This window comes from Helianthus annuus, chromosome 10, assembly GCF_002127325.2.
Source record: "Helianthus annuus cultivar XRQ/B chromosome 10, HanXRQr2.0-SUNRISE, whole genome shotgun sequence".
In the NCBI taxonomy this organism is placed as follows: Eukaryota; Viridiplantae; Streptophyta; class Magnoliopsida; order Asterales; family Asteraceae; genus Helianthus; species Helianthus annuus.
In genome coordinates this window covers 157270230-157293022 of record NC_035442.2, presented here as the reverse complement: position 1 = coordinate 157293022, position 22793 = coordinate 157270230, and the positions used below count along the sequence as shown (strand labels likewise).

Below are 22793 nucleotides of genomic sequence, written 5' to 3'. Positions count from 1 at the left end.
AAACCATACCCTACAACCTTACAACTTTATATCTGTGGTTACACAACTATTATCTAATTAAGGGAACTCTACTAGTAATCAATGGTTAATCATAAAACAAATACCATCAATTAAGTTTTGTATTTGTGATATTTCAAGAGGTTAACAAAACATACTCATTGATGCACCATTTAGTTTGTAGTGACATAAGTTTATTTTATTTTATCCTTTTTTTTGTAGAACAGCTTAAAACCCTACAATATTTTTACGAGAAATTTTCGAATTTACGCTTTTAAACTAAAAATTTGATTATTATACTTAGGGATTGTTATATTTTAAACTAAAATTTAGATTATTATATTCAGGGATGGTTATAAAAATAAAAAAAATGGCTTTTCGTAATGTCCCTCCTGTTCATTTGAATCCAAATCTTTCCATAAATGGAATATTATAAGGTTATACTAAGACTTTTGTATATTGTGCCCAATAGTGATGATAGATTGCTCTTTATATTTATATATTGTGCCCAATCGTGATGGCTCTTTATATTATTGTACCCACCCGTTGTTATATTTGGACCAAATGTACTCACCCCCTGTTATATAATGTACCCCACCAGCTGTTATATCTACACCAAAAATTGAGCATATTGTTACTTCCATTATTCTCAAGATCTTCAAGCTTTGTAGTTGCAGGTCTCAATAATGGCTCTCACCAATGCGGACCAGGTACTTCACACACGACTCTTCTAGTTTGGTTTAAAATGAGTCAAAACCAATCAAGCTAGCCAATTGAAATTACTCTTTGTCATGGGCATAATAATCATAACATAATTATTTATGTCGAGTTGCTAAAACGTGCCCTCCCATTTTTACTAGTTGTGCCCCTTTGTCAAGTCAGTCCTTATGCAAACCTTATAAAACAGTGAACCTACGGGCCATATAAAAGGGCTGTCGGTCACATGCTATGTTACATCATATATGAGTCGTATAGCTTGTATGCTACTTCTTATACAAGGTGTATAGGTTATTCTCAGTTAAATTAATAGGGGTGCAATAATAGGGATTACATTTTATCAACCCATTTATGTATTTACATGTAATAAATTACTTTTAAAGTTTAACAATTATATATTCATTATTGCAGGTAATTTTTGAAGAAGTCTTGGGGGTACGAAAAATGATACTAAACAGACCAAAGCAACTAAACACACTCAGCTATGAGATGGTACAATACAATACAATCCAAAACAGATAATCGTGTCTATGCGTTGCTTACTGTATCATGTGTTGATTATAGTTAAGAAGTATGTACGAGAAGTCGAGAGCTTATGAGGATGACGTATGGTACGACCAAAGAGAAGTAATCGAGACAGCTTATGAGGATGACTGTTGTTATTACTCGAGTACCGAATGGCCAGATGATATGTGATTGCCAACCCCAATGCCTCTATCAAAGCATTGGTCATGTTTTAAGGTAATTAGTTCACGCCCGTTCTCCTCGAACGTCGTGAGGGTGCCAAACCTAATAGCGCTATCAACTAATAACCCCCGTTGCCCTACAAGCAACGGCCCGGTAGATGTAGTGGTCTTACAATGATAGAAAACTGAGTACAATAACCAACATCCCGTTACCTATGCATTCCTCATCGGAACGTTACCCGTTATCCCTTCCCTGGGATCCATGCTTGAGAAAATAGCAATGAACTCACCTTGATTTGCTCGGTATGTAGTATCCGTTCCAATTGATTAACCAGATCCTAGTGTGGTTATCACTAATAGTTAGTTCGTATACACGTGGCTCATGTATGATTTGCATGTATCACATAGATTTCAATTAAGTGAACACATATCATATCACATCAGATTACAAGTGTTCGTATTCTATCATCAATCATAATACCAGCTCAGGTTACTAGTTCACATACTACACGTACGATTAATTCACGTATTTATCGTTCACATAAAGCACATTGATTGAACAGGTAACACACATAATTCAAGTCATGATAGTTAATCCATTCACATAATGCCATTGAATAATCACTCAACATATAGTAGCTCATACATACCATTTACGTACATAACTGACTGCATATCTTTCGAGTCCACTTATTAATAAAGTGCAGCCCCGGGTCTTAAACTGACCCGTTCCAATTATAGCCAAAGTGCGGCCCAGTTACCCAATGAGTCCCAATGTCAATTTAAATAAAAAGGAACAATGATATCTAGTAATTCAACTGAACAGTTTAGTTTAATTCCTGTACTTGTTGCCCAAAACGACCAAGCCCCATTTACTAAACCAAGGCTTTATCCACCCTTTAATCCTAACAGCCCATTTATTACCTAACCCAATTAACCTGTGGTCCGGCCCAATTTAATTGTACAACAGTTAACATGAGGCATCACCCTACTGTCATGTTTACTACACATACCACCCGGATCCCAACCAAGGTACTTAACCCGATCCCCCTAGTGTGCGGCCCACTTGGTGTCACCCCACAACCCAGCGGCCCAAAAGTGCAACCATTACAAGATTACTCCTAGTGTCTACATACTGAACCGGCCCAGGTCGCAACTCAATCCATTTACAATAAGGAAAAGAATTGAATTCCTTGTTGTTAAGCCCAAGGTTCAACGAAGACCCCAACTATTATTTGTATTACTTGAATTATCATTAACCCCCACCGTCCATGTGTTGCCATACCACTGGACCGTTCAAATTGTATTATATAAACACATGGCTACTTCTTTGAACCAAAAATAGGTGGCCGACAACAACTGTTTAAACATTATATTCACATATAAGTCAACATGGATTGATAACTAATTGTCAGCAAACAATATGCACATGGTATAGCCACCATTCTCCACACCCAAAGCTACACCCATTTAACCTCAATTTCATTGGACCCTTAATAACCATTTAACCTCACCCTCATTGGACCCTTAACACAACCTATCATGATCAATCTTATCCACTATATTGTTGGCCATTAACTAATTAAGTTGGTGACATGAGTTTATTGACATTAATGTTTCAAACAAAGACCACGTGAAACTGTGATGGTGCATGTGAAGATGAGATCGAGACATGTAAAGGTTCACTATGATTGTGTTGATGTCTCGGTTCAATCACCACAATTTCATGTTCCTTTTTAATAAACGTGCGGCCGAATAACAATGATTTATCAATTACGTCCACCTAACAACCTCCTATATGATTCGCCGGAATGGGTGGTGACAAGATTAAACAACAACTCAATAGCAGGATACAACCTAGCCATCACGGATCACACGTATACACAAACACACATATAAACAAGATTTATATGAACAAGATCTAATACGAATATACTTTACTAACCACAAGTTTGATCCAATAGGCTGAAGTCTCGAAGGTGGGGGGGGGGGGGGGGCTGCTACAGTTCACGATCAGGGAATTAGAGGTGAGGGGTAGGGGTTTGCTTTAGTTTTAAGTTGATCAAAGATAGAGTTTGAGTCTAATACGTATACTAAAAGGTATTATGTTTTGGGGCGGTTAATGAACCGAGATGGGCTCAGCCCTTTTTAATTGGGCCATCATTCAAGTAATTGTTATATGCAGTTATTTAAAAATCTAAACAAATAATTAAGCTATAATCCTAAAATCTAAACAAGTGAGCCGGTTATGCTTAACAGTTGGGCTACAAAGATTGGGCCATGCTAAACTGCACATGCTAGGTTGGGCTCGGGTGAAACGAGATTAATCCATTATACGGCGCAGCCCAAGGCGTCACTATATTAATTAGTCGGATCATACGGCGTTTAGTTTAACAGGGTTATCACTGAGCGGAACATTTTAACACCAGAGAGGAAAATAACAAGAAATAAAGATAGTAAAATAGAACGTTTTGACATTGGAAGTCCGGGTTGTCACATCATCCCCAACTTGAAAGAAATTTCGTCCCGAAATTTGACAAGTAAGCACAGAGGAATGAAGTGATAAAAACTCTAATTAACTATATATAATACTACGCAAATAATAATCACAAATAAAAATCAAGCATTACACGCAATCACTAAGCATCCAGGTACTGCACAGGCACTACGTAAACCAAATTGTAAAAACAGGATTGCTAGGTCAGTTGGGTGCCACATCATCCCCAACTTGAAAGGGAATTTCGTCCCGAAATTCGCCAAGGATATCGAAAGTTGGTCCCACCGTTGAACAATCGGGGATAACAGAGCTTCACCTGATCTTTGCGTTCTCCCACCGCGAATTTCCACTATTTCTTAAGCTTAACAGCTTCCCAAGGGGTTCAAGTACAAATCCTGGATCTGTGACTAGGTTCTCATTTCCATATATGTGTTTCTGGTTGCTAAAATCCTACCTTGACTTTCCCATATGTCAAACTTCGTTCCCATGCGTGGCTATCTGGGCCTTCAGGCCCGGTCACCCACATTTGGTCTTCAGGTTTCAATGCATCCTATCAAAACTCAGGTAAATAGGATATCGAGGCCCATGTGCTTCGCCTACCCCACTTCCCTAAGCTGAGAAAGCTGAGAAGACGTCCTCCTAATTTGGTTCCCAAGAGTTCTCCTCTCCCCGCAATGCTAACGAGGCTAAGGCTACGCAATCTTCGAAAATCCCGTGATGAATCTGTGATAGTATCCAGCGAATCCAAGGGATTGCTGTATCCCAGAAGGAAATAAGGATTGGCATAAGGTCAATTCTGGAATTCTACCTAACGATGTGGAAGTAAACCAGGTAACTCTTCAGAAGACACGTCAGAAAATTCACGAATACTGGAAGATACTCTATCTTTCTTCCTTAAAGTGGCGAATCGGTGACAAGAGCTAGTATAGTGGAGTAGCCCTTCCGTAGACACTTCTGGGCTTTCACGACTGTGACAATGCCAACAACGGCACCACTACGATGATCTTAAACTGATAAGGATTCCCCACTGGGGAGAGGGAACGCACGGTTTTCTTTTTGCAGAGAATTTTCTGCTTGATACATAGATAACCAAGTCCATGTCAACGACCATGTCAAAACTTACAAGAGTATTGGGATGTAGGTCAATGTCGAACACTTGACCCACGAGATCAAGTTTACAACCAAAAAGAACATGTGAAGCTTCTATCGATTTACTATCAGTTAGTTCTACTACATGCTTATTTTACAAGAAAGGTGGAAGTCAGTCCTAACTAACGACTGAACCCTAAGGCACACAACTCCAATCGAAACAAGAGTCAAATAAAACAGAAGCAGAAGAAAGATCATTCAAAGAAGACGTACCGGTCTCAACATTGCCATCATTGCGAGTCTCCCCCAGCGCCAATAGTAAATACTCTTCCACGTGCTCCGTTCCCTCCATTGTTCCCATTGTTGCCGCTCCCAGTATTGTTGTTGTTGCCAGCATTCTGATTAAGCTGAGGGCAATCCCTCTTAAAATGACCCTCATCACCACACTGAAAGCACCCCTTTTGATTTCCCTGGTTCTGTTGAGACTGTTGCCCTTGCTGTCTCTAATTCGACTGAGTCTGCTGCTGCTGCTTTGGCTGAGGAGCCCTACAATCCTTGGCCTCATGGCCTACCTTGTCGCACCTGCGACAAACTCGATCACACTGCCCATAATGATGAAACCCACATTTGCTACACTGAGGCTTCTTTCCCACATAAGGTCTCTGATTTTGATTCACTGAGGATGATTGGCTAAAGCTGCGAGTACTGCCAGTATCTGTCTTCTTTTGGGGCTGAACCGAGTTGGACGCCTTGTCCATATCACCCCACTTGCGTTTGCCATCAGTAACAGGAGTAGTGGCTGTAGTGGCGGCAGTAGTAGCTTTAGAAACACGCGGTGGCAGTGAGTTGCTTTCCACCTCCTGATCAATAATCTTGTGAGTCAACCGGACAATCTGGGTTAAGTTATTGAGGTTTGCAGCAGTCACCAGACCCTTCACTCGTGGAGGCAATCCCTTGATGAATAACTCGATCCTTCGAGACATAGGTCGAGACAAATTCGGACACAAGTCAGCCAACTCATACGATCGCTTCACATATGCCTCAACCTCAGATCCCACTAGTTTCAGATCGTAATACTCGTTCTCTAGCTTCTGTATCTCATCACGAGGACAGTATTCCTCCCTCATTAATTCCTTGAAGTCGTCCCAAGTAGTAGCGTTTGCTGCATCAATACCCAGCAGCTGAACCTGGGCATTCCACCAGGTTAAGGCACCATCCTCAAGCGTGCCTGTCGCATACTTCACGCGGTCCCCCACGGGACAGTTGCACATAGCGAACACTGACTCAGCTTTCTCGAACCACCTCAATAGTCCCACAGCCCCTTCCGTCCCGCTGAAGGTCTGTGGCTTACAATCCATAAACATCTTGAACGTACAGGCAGGCTGGTTGTTCGGGTGCGCAGCTTGGTAGGCTGCCAGAGCCTCAGCCACACGTGTGTTTATCAGATTTGTTAACTCAGCCTGAGTCATGTTGATGCTACCACGTCCGTGTCCTCGTCCACTCATGTTTCTATATATGGAAATGAACTAATTTAGGAGTCGAAAACGAGGGAAGTGTTCAGGCTTATCACGTTAAGAACGTTTAACTACCATATTCATACACAAACAGGGAAAAACCCCTCTTGCACTCGTTAAGCCTCATTGGGATTTGCATGCACCACGCGTTATTATTATGTGTGCACCCATGATAATAAGGCGGTTTGCATGCTCCTCTCGATGCTTCTTAACTTATGTTTGAAGTTTCTCCCACCCCAATCAACACAAAATATGCACTACCAACAAGATGAGGATTTACTAGATACGGGTGTTATGTTACACTATCAATGTGTCATGATGCCTACCATGTCGTATCGTGCATGCTATAAATATAGTTACGTTTACTAGGCATATAAAGCATAAGCTAAGGAGGAACGAACCTTGCAGTCTGAAGCTGAGTGTCATGGTCATTGTTTGGATCAATTCGGTTATAGTCTGGTTTTATGAAAACGTTTTAAAACCGAGTTCTCTATAACCAGTGGCTCTGATACCAAACTGTCACACCCCCAAATTACCATCTAGGGCGTGTCCCTAATGGAGGTGTAACGATCCAACAAAGAGCCACCAATCATATCAAACACAAGTCATAATGTATTAAAATACCCAATTGAAAGAAATGTGTCGTTTGAAAAGTTAAACCAAAACCAAAGTACTGAGCGGAAGCATAAATGTATAAGTGTATAAATGTATCAAAACCAAATCAAAATAACTGTTTATTATGACCACAACCACTCCAGCAGCATCAGACAGCAAGCTCCCAAGTTCCTTCAATAATTACCTACAAGCATGTAAACAAGTGTGTCAGACTACGCTGGTGAGTTCAAGGTTTGTGTTTGTTTACCAAGTTGCGTTACCAGTCATGTGAGTAAAACAGTTTACAAGACGATATGTTGTTTGTTGTTATGATGTTTGATGTTTCGATGTTGTTATTACTCGAGTACCGAATGGCCAGATGATATGTGATTGCCAACCCCAATGCCTCTATCAAAGCATTGGTCATGTTTTAAGGTAATTAGTTCACGCCCGTTCTCCTCGAACGTCGTGAGGGTGCCAAACCTAATAGCGCTATCAACTAATAACCCCCGTTGCCCTACAAGCAACGACCCGGTAGATGTAGTGGTCTTACAATGATAGAAAACTGAGTACAATAACCAACATCCCGTTACCCATGCATTCCTCATCGGAACGTTACCCGTTATCCCTTCCCTGGGATCCATGCTTGAGAAAATAGCAATGAACTCACCTTGATTTGCTCGGTATGTAGTATCCGTTCCAATTGATTAACCAGATCCTAGTGTGGTTATCACTAATAGTTAGTTCGTATACACGTGGCTCATGTATGATTTGCATGTATCACATAGATTTCAATTAAGTGAACACATATCATATCACATCAGATTACAAGTGTTCGTATTCTATCATCAATCATAATACCAGCTCAGGTTACTAGTTCACATACTACACGTACGATTAATTCACGTATTTATCGTTCACATAAAGCACATTGATTGAACAGGTAACACACATAATTCAAGTCATGATAGTTAATCCATTCACATAATGCCATTGAATAATCACTCAACATATAGTAGCTCATACATACCATTTACGTACATAACCGACTGCATATCTTTCGAGTCCACTTATTAATAAAGTGCAGCCCCGGGTCTTAAACTGACCCGTTCCAATTATAGCCAAAGTGCGGCCCAGTTACCCAATGAGTCCCAATGTCAATTTAAATAAAAAGGAACAATGATATCTAGTAATTCAACTGAACAGTTTAGTTTAATTCCTGTACTTGTTGCCCAAAACGACCAAGCCCCATTTACTAAACCAAGGCTTTATCCACCCTTTAATCCTAACAGCCCATTTATTACCTAACCCAATTAACCTGTGGTCCGGCCCAATTTAATTGTACAACAGTTAACATGAGGCATCACCCTACTGTCATGTTTACTACACATACCACCCGGATCCCAACCAAGGTACTTAACCCGATCCCCCTAGTGTGCGGCCCACTTGGTGTCACCCCACAACCCAGCGGCCCAAAAGTGCAACCATTACAAGATTACTCCTAGTGTATACATACTGAACCGGCCCAGGTCGCAACTCAATCCATTTACAATAAGGAAAAGAATTGAATTCCTTGTTGTTAAGCCCAAGGTTCAACGAAGACCCCAACTATTATTTGTATTACTTGAATTATCATTAACCCCCACCGTCCATGTGTTGCCATACCACTGGACCGTTCAAATTGTATTATATAAACACATGGCTACTTCTTTGAACCAAAAATAGGTGGCCGACAACAACTGTTTAAACATTATATTCACATATAAGTCAACATGGATTGATAACTAATTGTCAGCAAACAATATGCACATGGTATAGCCACCATTCTCCACACCCAAAGCTACACCCATTTAACCTCAATTTCATTGGACCCTTAATAACCATTTAACCTCACCCTCATTGGACCCTTAACACAACCTATCATGATCAATCTTATCCACTATATTGTTGGCCATTAACTAATTAAGTTGGTGACATGAGTTTATTGACATTAATGTTTCAAACAAAGACCACGTGAAACTGTGATGGTGCATGTGAAGATGAGATCGAGACATGTAAAGGTTCACTATGATTGTGTTGATGTCTCGGTTCAATCACCACAGTTTCATGTTCCTTTTTAATAAACGTGCGGCCGAATAACAATGATTTATCAATTACGTCCACCTAACAACCTCCTATATGATTCGCCGGAATGGGTGGTGACAAGATTAAACAACAACTCAATAGCAGGATACAACCTAGCCATCACGGATCACACGTATACACAAACACACATATAAACAAGATTTATATGAACAAGATCTAATACGAATATACTTTACTAACCACAAGTTTGATCCAATAGGCTGAAGTCTCGAAGGTGGGGGGGGGGGGGGGGGCTGCTACAGTTCACGATCAGGGAATTAGAGGTGAGGGGTAGGGGTTTGCTTTAGTTTTAAGTTGATCAAAGATAGAGTTTGAGTCTAATACGTATACTAAAAGGTATTATGTTTTGGGGCGGTTAATGAACCGAGATGGGCTCAGCCCTTTTTAATTGGGCCATCATTCAAGTAATTGTTATATGCAGTTATTTAAAAATCTAAACAAATAATTAAGCTATAATCCTAAAATCTAAACAAGTGAGCCGGTTATGCTTAACAGTTGGGCTACAAAGATTGGGCCATGCTAAACTGCACATGCTAGGTTGGGCTCGGGTGAAACGAGATTAATCCATTATACGGCGCAGCCCAAGGCGTCACTATATTAATTAGTCGGATCATACGGCGTTTAGTTTAACAGGGTTATCACTGAGCGGAACATTTTAACACCAGAGAGGAAAATAACAAGAAATAAAGATAGTAAAATAGAACGTTTTGACATTGGAAGTCCGGGTTGTCACATGACCCCACGGTTAAGCTCGTTATACTTAAGGTACAAAGTTTCGTAGGAGATCCAAATCGACCAAAAGACCACATACTTGCTCCATGTAGTTAAAAAATGAGAATAATCAAATCAGCCATCTGACCAACACGTTTTATTAAATTACCCATCGACTCTCTATTTTAACTAAAAAAATCGGTTCAATAAAGTATTAACATGTGCATTAAGAATATGGATACTGCGCCAAAAATTTTTAAAATAAATAAATAATAACCAAATATAACTAATTAAAAATAAGTAAATAAAAACAAAAAATAACTAAAATTTAAAGTTAATTTTCAGTCTTTATTATTACTTCTAAAAACCATTTTTTTTGTAGTTATTATGGTCAATAGATACTTATTAACCGTTTTCCAAACATATAACTAATTGTTATATCTCGTTTTCCAGTGAAAATGACATAATATTTTTATATATGTAATGTGAGGCTAGCCCACTTGGTAGAGAGATTAATTTACTCTATAAAGCACGGTACTACGTACAAAGAATTTGTATTATTGAAACACATATATCTTGGTCTACAGGCAAACGGGAAAGTATTTTGTTGTGGGGGGATCTCGCGTCTGGTTATACATATGTTCAACTTGGACATTGGAGTTTTGGAGCCAGTTATTACAGGAAAGAGTTTTGTTTAGATTACTTACTCGCAACGTATAAGAAACCATTGCTTGCAATTCTAGATGGAAGCGTTATTGGAGGAGGCGTTGGAATATCGATACATTCGACGTTTAGAATCGTCACTGAGAATACAGTAAATATATCTGGTTTTCATCAAGTTATATTTCATCTTTAATAAAAGTAACAACACAATATTTAAGGGTATGCACTTTCGTTCCCTAATTAACATGTTATTCGAAGATTTTCGCGATGCCTGAAGTGTTGATTGGAGCATTTCCTGATGTTGGAGCATCTTATTTTCTTTCACGGCTTCCAGGATTCTTTGGTAAGTTCTATTAGATAGAATATATTAGTTAGATTTTATTATAATTATATTTATGGGATACGATTTAATTAACTTTCCTTCTAATTATCCTTGTGTTCTGAATATTCATTTGTAATTATCCCCATTGTATCCCTATATGTAGTTGAACCATATAACCAAGAACTGATTTTATGTATGTAGGAGAATATGTGGGATTGACTGGTGCTCGATTAAATGGAGCCGAGATGCTTGTATTTGGTCTTGGAACACATTTTGTCCCGTCCAAGGTATTTGTGTTAGTTCAATGTTATCAAGAGTATATTTAACAGGATTCCACTATTGATTAACAATGGTACCTACCTATTCTTGCAGAATCTAAAATCTTTGGAGCATGCTCTTGAAAAAACGGTTGCTTCATTCGGTTCACCAAGTGTAGCTACAATGTCCATGATTATTAACAAGTTTGCACAAGTACAAGTCAAATCCGATAGTGCGTATCTTAGGTACAAAATACACTTATGATTCCAAGGGTAATAGTGTTATAACTTTTTTTTGTATATTGATAATTGATAATAATGACACATGTGTACTTAGAAAATAAACCTTACTTGAAATCTAAGTTAGTGTAACCCTAATAGACTACATGACCCATATCAAGGATGGGACCTATTCTAGGTTTGATACGATCCCACAAGATAAAAGAGTGGGGTAACTTGAAACTTGGAACGGAAAACCAACGGCAAACCAAGGATCAAGTAAGGTTTTGTGAAGATATAATCAAGATGATCATCAGTAAAGATAAATTAAACATGTAATTCTTTATGTGTGACGAACAAGTTAGAAAGCAAACCTTATTGTTTGGACAAGCATATAACATTGTTATCTATTCAATTTGACATATGTAACCATGGATCCATAACACGGTAACGAATAAGCATATTAACTTCTATTCTCATCCTTCTCCTTTTATCTAATTCTAAATGACTAGGCTTGACATGATCAACCAATGCTTCTGCGGTGAATCATGTGAAGAAATATTATCCTCGTTGGTATGTTGTCCAACTTTAGTTATAGTTGTGTTATATATGAAATTATATAATATACTTACATATCATGGAATCATCCCAGGAACACTTGGCTACACAAGTTCAAGAGAAATGGGTCATTGATGCTATCACATCGATGAAATCCGCTAATCCACTAGGTCTCAAGATTTTCTTGAGAACGGTATGCTAGTTATATTTTATTCTAAAACGAAAAATTAACAAATGATCCTTGAAATTTTTATTGTTTGCTTTGCTCATGTGATAGATTAGAGAAGGTCGATCCAAAAATATTGAGCAATGTCTTGAGACAGAATACATTGCCATCTCCAATCTTATTGCCGGAAAGATTAGCCATAACTACTATGAGGTGTCCTCATGTTTTGAACAAATTCTAGGTTGATGATCACTAGTAAATATCACTTAAAAGCTTAGATTGATGTTCGTTTTGCAGGGCGCTAGAGCTATGTTAATCGACAAAGACAAGAAACCTCAGGTAAATACTAGATCTAACAGTCTAATGGATTTTGATCAAGCTCTATAATGTTAAACTTCACGTGAGTGTATAACATATTAACATTTAGTTTATGTTCATACTCATAGTGGGTACCATCAAAACTAGAGGATGTTACAGAAGAAATGGTGGCCAAGTGTTTTTCTAGATCTTTCACCGAGGATGATGATTGGTTGCCTTTACAACTTCCCACAAAAACTAGCGGAACCCATGTCGGTGCATCAAAACTCTGATGTTTACCAAGAAAGGTTCCTTTTCGGTAACCTAAAGCCCTTCAACTTTAATAAAAACTTCATGTTCAATAAAAAAATTGTGTGTTATTTGTTCGTGTTTTTCAGGTTAATATGTTACCCATGTCAAAACTAAAATAATTAAGTTACATCTGTTATAATTTATTACTATTTTACGCTCATCCCAATGTTATAAACTGCTTTCTGTTTTCTGATACATACATACTCATGCATCATATTTTATTACTGTCACTCCATTCATCATACACAAACAATAGTGACAAACTTGATGTACAAAGCACAGATAGCACAGTAAGCGGATAACCCAGTAACCATGCTGACATTGCCAGCACTAGACAGACATTGTCTCTGAGGCCAGTATGAGCCGAGAATAGATTACTACACTAGTAGGGAGTGTAGGAAGGGGAGGATCATAAAACTGCATCACTAGGTGATAGTTATAGTGACTGGAAGTGCCTAAAACACAATTACAAAATTCTGCACTTTATACAAAAATCCAGCATTTAACATAACTAGTAAAGTGCAAAAACTTGGTAAAATAATACTAGACACTTTTCAAAGTGTTGGTAATTTATTGTGTCACTAAAAATAATATAAATAACACTTTATAGCTTCACTTAACACTTTAACGGATCAATATCCAACCGAACAACCGGACTTTACCCAGAACACAAAAATATTGCCAAAGACATAGTTTTTACTTTTCTGAGCTAGTTAGGGTCCCCGAACACCCTAACACCCTTTATATTAAATAACACACTTAAGCTACAACTAGATCATGTGAGGGGTGGGTATAACGCTCGAGGCCATTAATCCTCTTTGTTAGGACCGAGGGACACAAGAGTGATAGATCTATTTGGGTGTAGCGAACCCACACCCATTTTCCTTGATTAATTTATTGCTAATGTTGGGTATCTAGTAAGCACATTACTTGTTGGATAAAGCTTGAATTGGTTTATAAAAATGCACCTAAGATAATCATTCTCTTTCATTCAACATCAACCAACAACTCATTTTCTCTCCATACCCACCACCTCACGGCCGCCCCCTCTCCACCACACCACCACCACTTCCAAACCTTGTTCACTCATTTCTTACATACTCAAAGGTGTAAGGAGCTTCACAAGCAAGCCCGGTGATCTCGAAAGTGCAAGAACCGCTCTAGATTCCTTTTATCCACCACATTTACATCTTGATTCTTCCCTAGCCTTGAGCTAGTAGTAAGTGTCTCTAATCATCATCTTGATCTTGTTTATGGTGGTTAATGGGTGATTTAATGGTTAAAAATTAAGAACACTCAAGAACATAGCATAACGTCTTGAACATAAGATGAACAAGATGGATAAAGAGAAGTTATGTGTGTAAATCTTGTAGATCTTGTATGATTGTGATTATTTGATGTTGTTTGTTATTAAAAGTGGGATGGATCATCATCTAGACCTACTAGATCATGTTCAAGAACATGAACTAGTAGTATGTTAGTGCTAGAAATGTAAAAGATGATGAAACCATCCACCATGAACTTGAAGCTTGAATAAACATAATTTTTCTTGTAAAATGAAGTTGTAAACTCGTGGATCTAAAGATCTACAAGTGGTTTTTCGGAAGAACCAAGCGGAAAATACTAGTTTTGTTAAAACCCGGATATTTTATGAGCTAGAAGCAAACTTGGTAAATAAACAAGCGTATAAACACTTGTGTAACAAGAAATTTAACAAAGAAGCGTTTCTGTAAACCTTGACTAGAAGTTGTTAAACTTCAAATTTTTTAAAAATGAAGTTTACAAGAAACTAAACTTGTTTTTAGAAATAACAAAACCTACTAAATGTGTTGGTAATTTACTACATATTTATACAACACCTTCAAGTTCATGAGTTTATGATTTATTCATATTTTGTCTAGTTTGATGAATAAATATTGTATATTGTTGATTGGTAAATTGGTTGATTGATTTTACCAAAAAAATGATATGCTAAAAGCATGGACACCTCCATTTACAGAGGAAACTCTGGCGAAATTTTTCCAGAAATATAACACTCAGAAAATATTTTTCTAGTAAGTGTTTACATATATTTTTAACTTGTTTTTCAAATAAAAACTTCGTCATGATTTTTATTACAAAAACAACCAAGTACCGGAGGTGGATTTTCGTAAATAAACTTGTTAAATATATATTTAGAATATATATTTGATAATAAGTCGCTTGTGTGATTTTGTGATTTTTTTTTGTGAAGTAGATATATATTATTTTTAGGGTTAAAAATAATATTACATGAAATATCATGAAGATACGACTTCCAAATAATACCAACGCTCTCACAAAATAAATATTAAAGTTACACAAGTATCGTTGCTTTACGACACGCTAAAACGTAACTCATGTATGTTTCGGAAGATACTCTTATACGTATATTTTGATAAAGTATTATTTTGGGAAAATGTACGAGGTAAAATATAATATTTTTGGGAAAAATATATATTTTGTAATTAAAATGTTTTAGACAAGTGATTAAAATATATTTACTAAGTGGGACTTAAAAATATATATTTCGGAAATTACGCGATATTTTTGAAAAATATTATTTTGGAAATAAGAGAAGTGAAAATATGATTTCGTAAATATTACTAAGTGTAACATATTTTTGACAACTAGAAAATGTATTATTTTGAGAGATAAAAATATATTTTCCTAGTGTATGTAGAAAATATATAGTCTTTGAGAAAATATATATTTTCTGGGACAATACATGATTAAACAAAATAAGGTTTGTTTATATATATATTTAAGTGAGACTTGAAATATATGGTTTTAGGAATATATTAACATATTTTATTTGAAACAATACACCGAAATACGACGCCATTACTTGGCAAGATATACAAATACAGATACGAAAATACATATAAGGAATACCCCATCCTTGGGAAGGAAAGACGAATACTTGAGGAGTATTAATACAGAGACACTGCAAAAAACAATTATTCCAAAACTAAAAATAATTATTATAACTTGGAATAATTCCAGGTATGTAACCCAAAAACACAAATACTAAACAAAGGCACGGCCCGTTCGTCTAATAGACGTTAGTACACTGTAGGTAGTCGTGTTGACTGAGGAGACTTGGGTTACGCATACTGAAGACGCAATACTGTGAGTTCATGTCCCCCTTTTTCTCTTTACTGTTTTCAGTTTTATAACTTCGGGGGTGAAATACATGTTACAATTATTACAGACACTTTTATACATGGTATGATTAGCTAAGGAATTTACTGCTAGATCACATGAATGGATAGGCTATTATCGTAAAACCATTAATCCTTGTATAAGGACCGAGAGGCATGAGTGATAGATCTATCGGGTGTTGCGAGCCCCACACATGGGCCAGCGTGTGGCTGCATGTGATGACTATGTCGTTCTGCCGGAGGACCGGTATGAAATCCGCGTTACAGGTTTGAGTGCTTCCTAGGCCATGTCACTTATTAATGTATTATCTACACATTAATCGATCTCTTTTTCCTTATTTGCTACATACCAATAACATACATTTATACAGGCACATTTTAATGATTTATACAGACTCACATACACATGAACTCGCTCAACTTTTGTTGATGTTTTTTTAAACTACATGTATTTCAGGAAATTAAGTATGGATCTGGCGGGCGTTGGAGTTTCAAGTCATGTTAAGTATAAAGATGTCATCCATGGTCTTTGGGTTTGGCCAGTGTGTCTTAATCCTGGACGAGACACGTCTTCCAAACTTTGGTTACAACTAATATCTTTTGACGAGTCCTTAGCGAACTTTTACACAATTCTTATGGTTTGTAAAACTTAAATTTGAAGTCAACGTTTTAGACAATGTTGTTATGTTTTAAACTCATTTTATGGATGACAAATCTCTATTTTATCATATAGTTGTTTGATGTGGTTGAATGCAATGATAACAAGTAAGTCACACCATAATCACGCTTCCGCAAAAGTCAGGGTGTGACAACTCGGGTTACTCTTGGAGTACTACGCTTGTCCCGTGAGTGTCCTGAAAATGCCCAGGATTGTTAAAGACCCGTGTTGGGTCTTTAACAATAATAAAGTTGAACCTTGTTGAACTATTTATTTATGCTTCCACTGTTATCTTTGAACTTGGTTTTAAACTTAAGACTTTGGACTTGGAATTTATTTTTCACTGATCGTATTGGTTTTTGGTAAAACTGTTTTATTATTATGAATGTTCAATATGATTGGTGGCTTGATCCTGGTCAGTCACACGCCTCGCGGTAGTACTCCACATGTGGAAATTGAGGGTGTGACAAACATCATTGTGGAGACTAAGTGGATTGAAGATCGAGTCAAAGAGCAAGAATTGTACGGGAAGAGCGGTCTCATAGCTTGTATTTATGTATTACATTTAACGTATTAATCAAGAATGAATGTTGTAAACCTTTTCAAGATGTGTCCGACAAATAATAAATGAACCTTCAAGAATGTCATATAGACAATATAAGAAAGAATTTTTGAGTCGGTTTTTCCACTGCATCTCTTATGGTTAAAACGTGTTAGGGTGTAATAGAGTTGTCATATATTCCCCATGTTATATTTGAAACATATTATAAGGTTATATTAAGACTTTTGTATATTGTGCACAATCTTGATGATAAATTGCTCTTTATATTATTGTACCCAACGTTGTTATATTTAGACCAAATGTACTCACCCCCTGTTATATAATCATGTACCCAGCAGCTGTTATATCTATGCCAAAATTTGAGCATATTGTTACTTCCATTATTCTTAAGATCTTCAAGCTTTGTAGTTGCAGGTTTCAATAATGGCTCTCAACAATGCAGACCAGGTACTTCACACACGACTCTTCTGATCCCTAGAGTTAGATTTGGTTCGGTTCTAGTCATCTACTTTGGTTTAAAATGAGTCAAAACCAATCAAGCTAGCCAATTCAAATTACTCTTCGTCATGGGCATAATAATCATAACACAATTATTTATGTCGAGTTGCTAATATGTGTCCCTCCCATTTTTACTAGTTGTGCCCATTTGTCAAATCAGTCGTTATGCAAACCTTATAAAATGTCGAACCTACGGGCCTTATAAAAGGCCGACTGTCACATGTTATGCTACATCTTATATGAGTATAGCTTGTATGCTACATCTTATACAAGGTGTATAGGTTATTCTCAGTTAAATTAATAGGGGTGCAATAACAAGAATTACATTTTATCAACCCATTTATGTATATACATGTTATATATTTACGTACAGTTTACTTTTAAAGTTTAACAATGTTCTGTTAGGGTGGAATCATATCTTGTTTGTTCAAGAACTTGGATTATTGTTCGACTTTTGGATTACAAGATTATAAATCTTTGATGATCATATATATCATTATTAACCAAAAGAATTACATTTTCTTGTGTTTCATATGATTTTGATTTTTGGATCTTTGTGAACTAAATTCAATCATTCATTATTGCAGGTAATTTTTGAAGAAGTCTTGGGGATACGAAAAATGATACTAAACAGACCAAAGAAACTAAACACACTCAACTATGAGATGGTATTGTCATACAGTGCAATACATTACAATACAATCCAAAATAGCTAATCGTGTGTATGTGTTGCTTACATGTATCATGTATTGATTATAGTTAAGAAGTATGTACGAGAAGTCGAGAGCTTATGAGGATGACCCCATGGTTAAGCTCGTTATACTGAAGGTACAAAGTTTCGTAGGAGATCCAAATCGACCAAAAAACCACATACTTGCTCCATGTACTCTTCACTAAAGTAAAAAAAGAATGATAATCATCAAATCAGCCTTACGACTAACATGTTTTATTAAATTACCCATCGACTCTCAATTTAATAAAAAAAGCCTTATGACTAACACGTTTTATTAAATTACCCATGGACTCTAAATTTAATAAAAAAATCGGTTCAATAAAGTATTAACATGTGCATAAATTGTGCCACGTCAGCGCAAGAATATGGATACTGCGCCAAAAATTTTTAAAATAAATAAATAAAACCCAAATATAACTAATTAAAAATAAATAAACAAAAACCAAAAATAACTAAAATTTAAAGTTAATTTTCAGTCTTTATTATTACTTCTAAAAACCATTTTTTGTAATAATTATGGTCAATAGATACTTAACTGTTTTCCCAAACATATAACTAATTGTTATATCTCGTTTTCCAGTGAAAATGACATAGTATTTCTATATAGGTAATGTGAGGCTAGCCCACTTGGTAGAGGCGTATATTTTTTTTAACCAAATTACTTAACTTTACAGCTCAAGTTCGATTAATTTACTCTATAAAGCATGGTACTATGTACAAAGAATTTGTAATATTGAAACACATATATCTTGGTCTACAGGCAAATGCGAAAGTATTTTGTTGTGGGGGGGATCTCACGTCTGGTTATACATATGTTCAACTTGGACATTGGAGTTTTGCAGCCAGTTATTACAGGAAAGAGTTTTGTTTAGATTACTTACTCGCAACGTATAAGAAACCATTGCTTGCAATTCTAGATGGAAGCGTTATTGGAGGAGGCGTTGGAATATCGATACATTCGACGTTTAGAATCGTCACTGAGAATACAGTAAATATGTCTGGTTTTCATCAAGTTATATTTTATCTTTAATAAAAGTAACAACACAATATTTTAGGGTATGCACTTTGGTTCCCTAATTAACATGTTATTCGAAGATTTTCGCGATGCCTGAGGTGTTGATTGGAGCATTTCCTGATGTTGGAGCATCTTATTTTCTTTCACGGCTTCCAGGATTCTTTGGTAAGTTCTATTAGATAGAATATATTAGTTTTTTTTAATGACAACGCTTGCTCTACTCTATTACACCAATAATTCTAAATTAATCGCCAATGCCCAGGTTTGAACCTATGACCTCTCCTTTAAGAGGCAATGCCTCTACCAAGTGGGCTAGCCCCACATTGGCGTATTAGTTAGATTTTATTATAATTATAATTATATTTATGGGATACGATTTAATTAACTTTCCTTCTAATTATCCTTGTATTCTGAAAATTCATTTGTAATTATCCCCATTGTATCCCTATATGTAGTTGAACCATATGACCATGAACTGATTTTATGTATATAGGAGAATATGTGGGATTGACTGGTGCTCGATTAAATGGAGCCGAGATGCTTGTATTTGGTCTTGGAACACATTTTGTCCCGTCCAAGGTATTTGCGTTAGTTTAACGCATTTTCCATTTTTTTTAAGATTCAATGTAATCAAGATTTAGGGGTAGCGGCGCAACTTGTTGCCCGTTTACCAACTATCTTGATGTAAATTCATAACACGAATATATATATAGGGAGGGGCTCATGCGAGAACCACCCTTATTGTGAGAACCTTGAGAACCAATGTGAACACAACCTAAAATAGCTAAAAAAACCTAAAAAAAACTAAAAAAACTAACCCCCCCCCCCAAAAAAAAAACCTAACCCCCCCCCTCCAAAAAAAAAAAAAAACCCTAAACCCCCCCCCCCCCCGCCCCAAGCTAAATGCTAAAAAAAACCTTACCCCCCCCCCCCCAAAAAAAAAAACCTAAACACCCCTCCCCCACCCCCCAAAAACCTAAACCCCCCACCCCCCCCCCCCCTAAGCTAAAATGCTAAAAACTAAACCCCCAAAAAACCTAAAAAAATCTAAAAAAAATCTATTTTTTTTTTTGAATTTTTTTATGTTAAAATCGCTACTTTTAGAAGCAAAAAAAAAAATTTAAAAAAAAATTTTATTTTTGGCTTGGAAAAGTAGCGATTTTTTTATAAAATACTAATGACACATGTGTGCTTAGAAAATAAACTGTACTTGAAATCTAAGTTAGTGTAACCCTAATAGACTACATGACCCATATCAATGATGGGACCTATTCTAGGTTTGATACGATCCCACAAGATAAAAGAGTGGGGTAACCTGAAACTTGGAACGGAAAACCAACGGCAAACCAAGGATCAAGTAAGGTTTTGTGAAGATATAATCAAGTTGATCATCAGTAAAGATAAATTAAACATGTAATTCTTTATGTGTGACGAACAAGTTAGAAAGCAAACCTTATTGTTTGGACAAGCATATAACATTGTTATCTATTCAATTTGACATATGTAACCATGGATCCATGGCCCACGGTAACGAATAAGCATATTAACTTCTATTCTCATCCTTCTCCTTTTATCTAATTCTAAATGACTAGGCTTGACATGATCAACCAATGCTTCTGCGGTGAATCATGTGAAGAAATATTATTCTCGTTGGTATGTTGTCCAACTTTAGTTATAGTTGTGTTATATATGAAATTATATAATATACTTACATATCATGGAATCATCCCAGGAACACTTGGCTACACAAGTTCAAGAGAAATGGGTCATTGATGCTATCACATCGATGAAATCCGCTAATCCACTAGGTCTCAAGATTTTCTTGAGAACGGTATGCTAGTTATATTAAACGAAAAATTAACAAATGATCCTTGAAATTTTTATTGTTTGCTTTGCTCATGTGATAGATTAGAGAAGGTCGATCCAAAAATATTGAGCAATGTCTTGAGACAGAATACATTGCCATCTCCAATCTTATTGCCGGAAAGATTAGCCATAACTACTATGAGGTGTCCTCATGTTTTGAACAAATTCTAGGTTGATGATCACTAGTAAATATCACTTAAAAGCTTAGATTGATGTTCGTTTTGCAGGGCGCTAGAGCTATGTTAATCGACAAAGACAAGAAACCTCAGGTAAATACTAGATCTAACAGTCTAATGGATTTTGATCAAGCTCTATAATGTTAAACTTCACGTGAGTGTATAACATATTAACATTTAGTTTATGTTCATACTCATAGTGGGTACCATCAAAACTAGAGGATGTTACAGAAGAAATGGTGGCCAAGTGTTTTTCTAGATCTTTCACCGAGGATGATGATTGGTTGCCTTTACAACTTCCCACAAAAACTAGCGGAACCCATGTCGGTGCATCAAAACTCTGATGTTTACCAAGAAAGGTTCCTTTTCGGTAACCTAAAGCCCTTCAACTTTAATAAAAACTTCATGTTCAATAAAAAAATTGTGTGTTATTTGTTCGTGTTTTTCAGGTTAATATGTTACCCATGTCAAAACTAAAATAATTAAGTTACATCTGTTATAATTTATTACTATTTTACGCTCATCCCAATGTTTATGTATTTTTTAGTTCTCAAAACTGTATCAATATATATTATAATGTATGCATGGATATCCGGTGAATGAAAGTAGTATCCATATCTTTTCTCCCTATATGATGATGATGAAAGTTGCGCAAAAGATTTATTTTGCGTAGGCCATTTACCTTGTCTATTTCTATATCAGATAACTGGTTCAATCCAACAATATATATATTCATAAAGAAGGCAGCAACAATAGCCTGAAAATTTAATGTAAGAAAAATTAAATAAGTTAGGTAGTTATGGTCACAAGGTTGCCTTTTTATCATACAGAAGCCGTTGTTCTTATAACGATGAAAAAATAAATAAATAAACACAAAACTTTACAAGAAAAATCGATTACATGCCAACATGTTGGGGTTCAAAGCTTTACTTACAAAAATGTGTTTACTGCTTTCCAAAGTTGAAGAACCTCCAAAACACCAATGAAGAACGATGGAGAAAAATCTGAAAGCTTTTGAACTGCAAGGAGTGAAACTGAAACTATGCTAAATGCCTGCTCAAAAAGATTGAACATGAGTCAATCATGCTTTAACAATAAAATTATTTATACATATATAGAGAGAGAAAAAAAAAAAAAAAAAACAAACCCTCCCCCATGCTTTGACAAAAAATAAAATATATAGAGAGAGAAAAAATCCAGAATGTGATTATGTTACCCATATAAAACAAGTGTGCAAGCTTGTTGGGACAAAACCACATTCTAAAACGGTCTTCGCCTTATTGTGCGTTTAAAACCGTAATCTTTATATAAAACTAACCGGTCTAAGCTTAAGACCCGTTAGGATTCTAATAGGTTATT

General features: G+C 36.3%; 2 protein-coding genes and 1 pseudogene across 2 annotated transcripts in view; all 3 read left to right on the top strand.

Annotated features, from left to right (window-relative positions):
• Positions 1–616: 616 nt before the first annotated feature.
• On the top strand, positions 617–12905 carry LOC110883070 (annotated as a pseudogene).
• Positions 12906–17516: 4611 nt separating this feature from the next.
• LOC110883072 (3-hydroxyisobutyryl-CoA hydrolase 1) overlaps positions 17517–22793 on the top strand; it is a 107268-nt gene continuing 101991 nt past the window's right edge. The window contains exon 1 of the mRNA XM_035978720.1: positions 17517–17593. Within this exon, the coding sequence (XP_035834613.1) occupies positions 17570–17593 (24 nt within the window). The 5' untranslated portion in view covers positions 17517–17569. The remainder of the gene's footprint in view (positions 17594–22793) is intronic.
• Positions 20570–21982, top strand: LOC110883069 (3-hydroxyisobutyryl-CoA hydrolase 1). The gene is made up of 5 exons (XM_035978721.1): positions 20570–21045; positions 21125–21223; positions 21300–21401; positions 21486–21527; positions 21635–21982. The coding sequence occupies exons 1-5, from the start codon at positions 20977–20979 to the stop codon at positions 21776–21778; spliced, it is 456 nt and encodes a 151-aa protein (XP_035834614.1). The 5' UTR covers positions 20570–20976; the 3' UTR covers positions 21779–21982.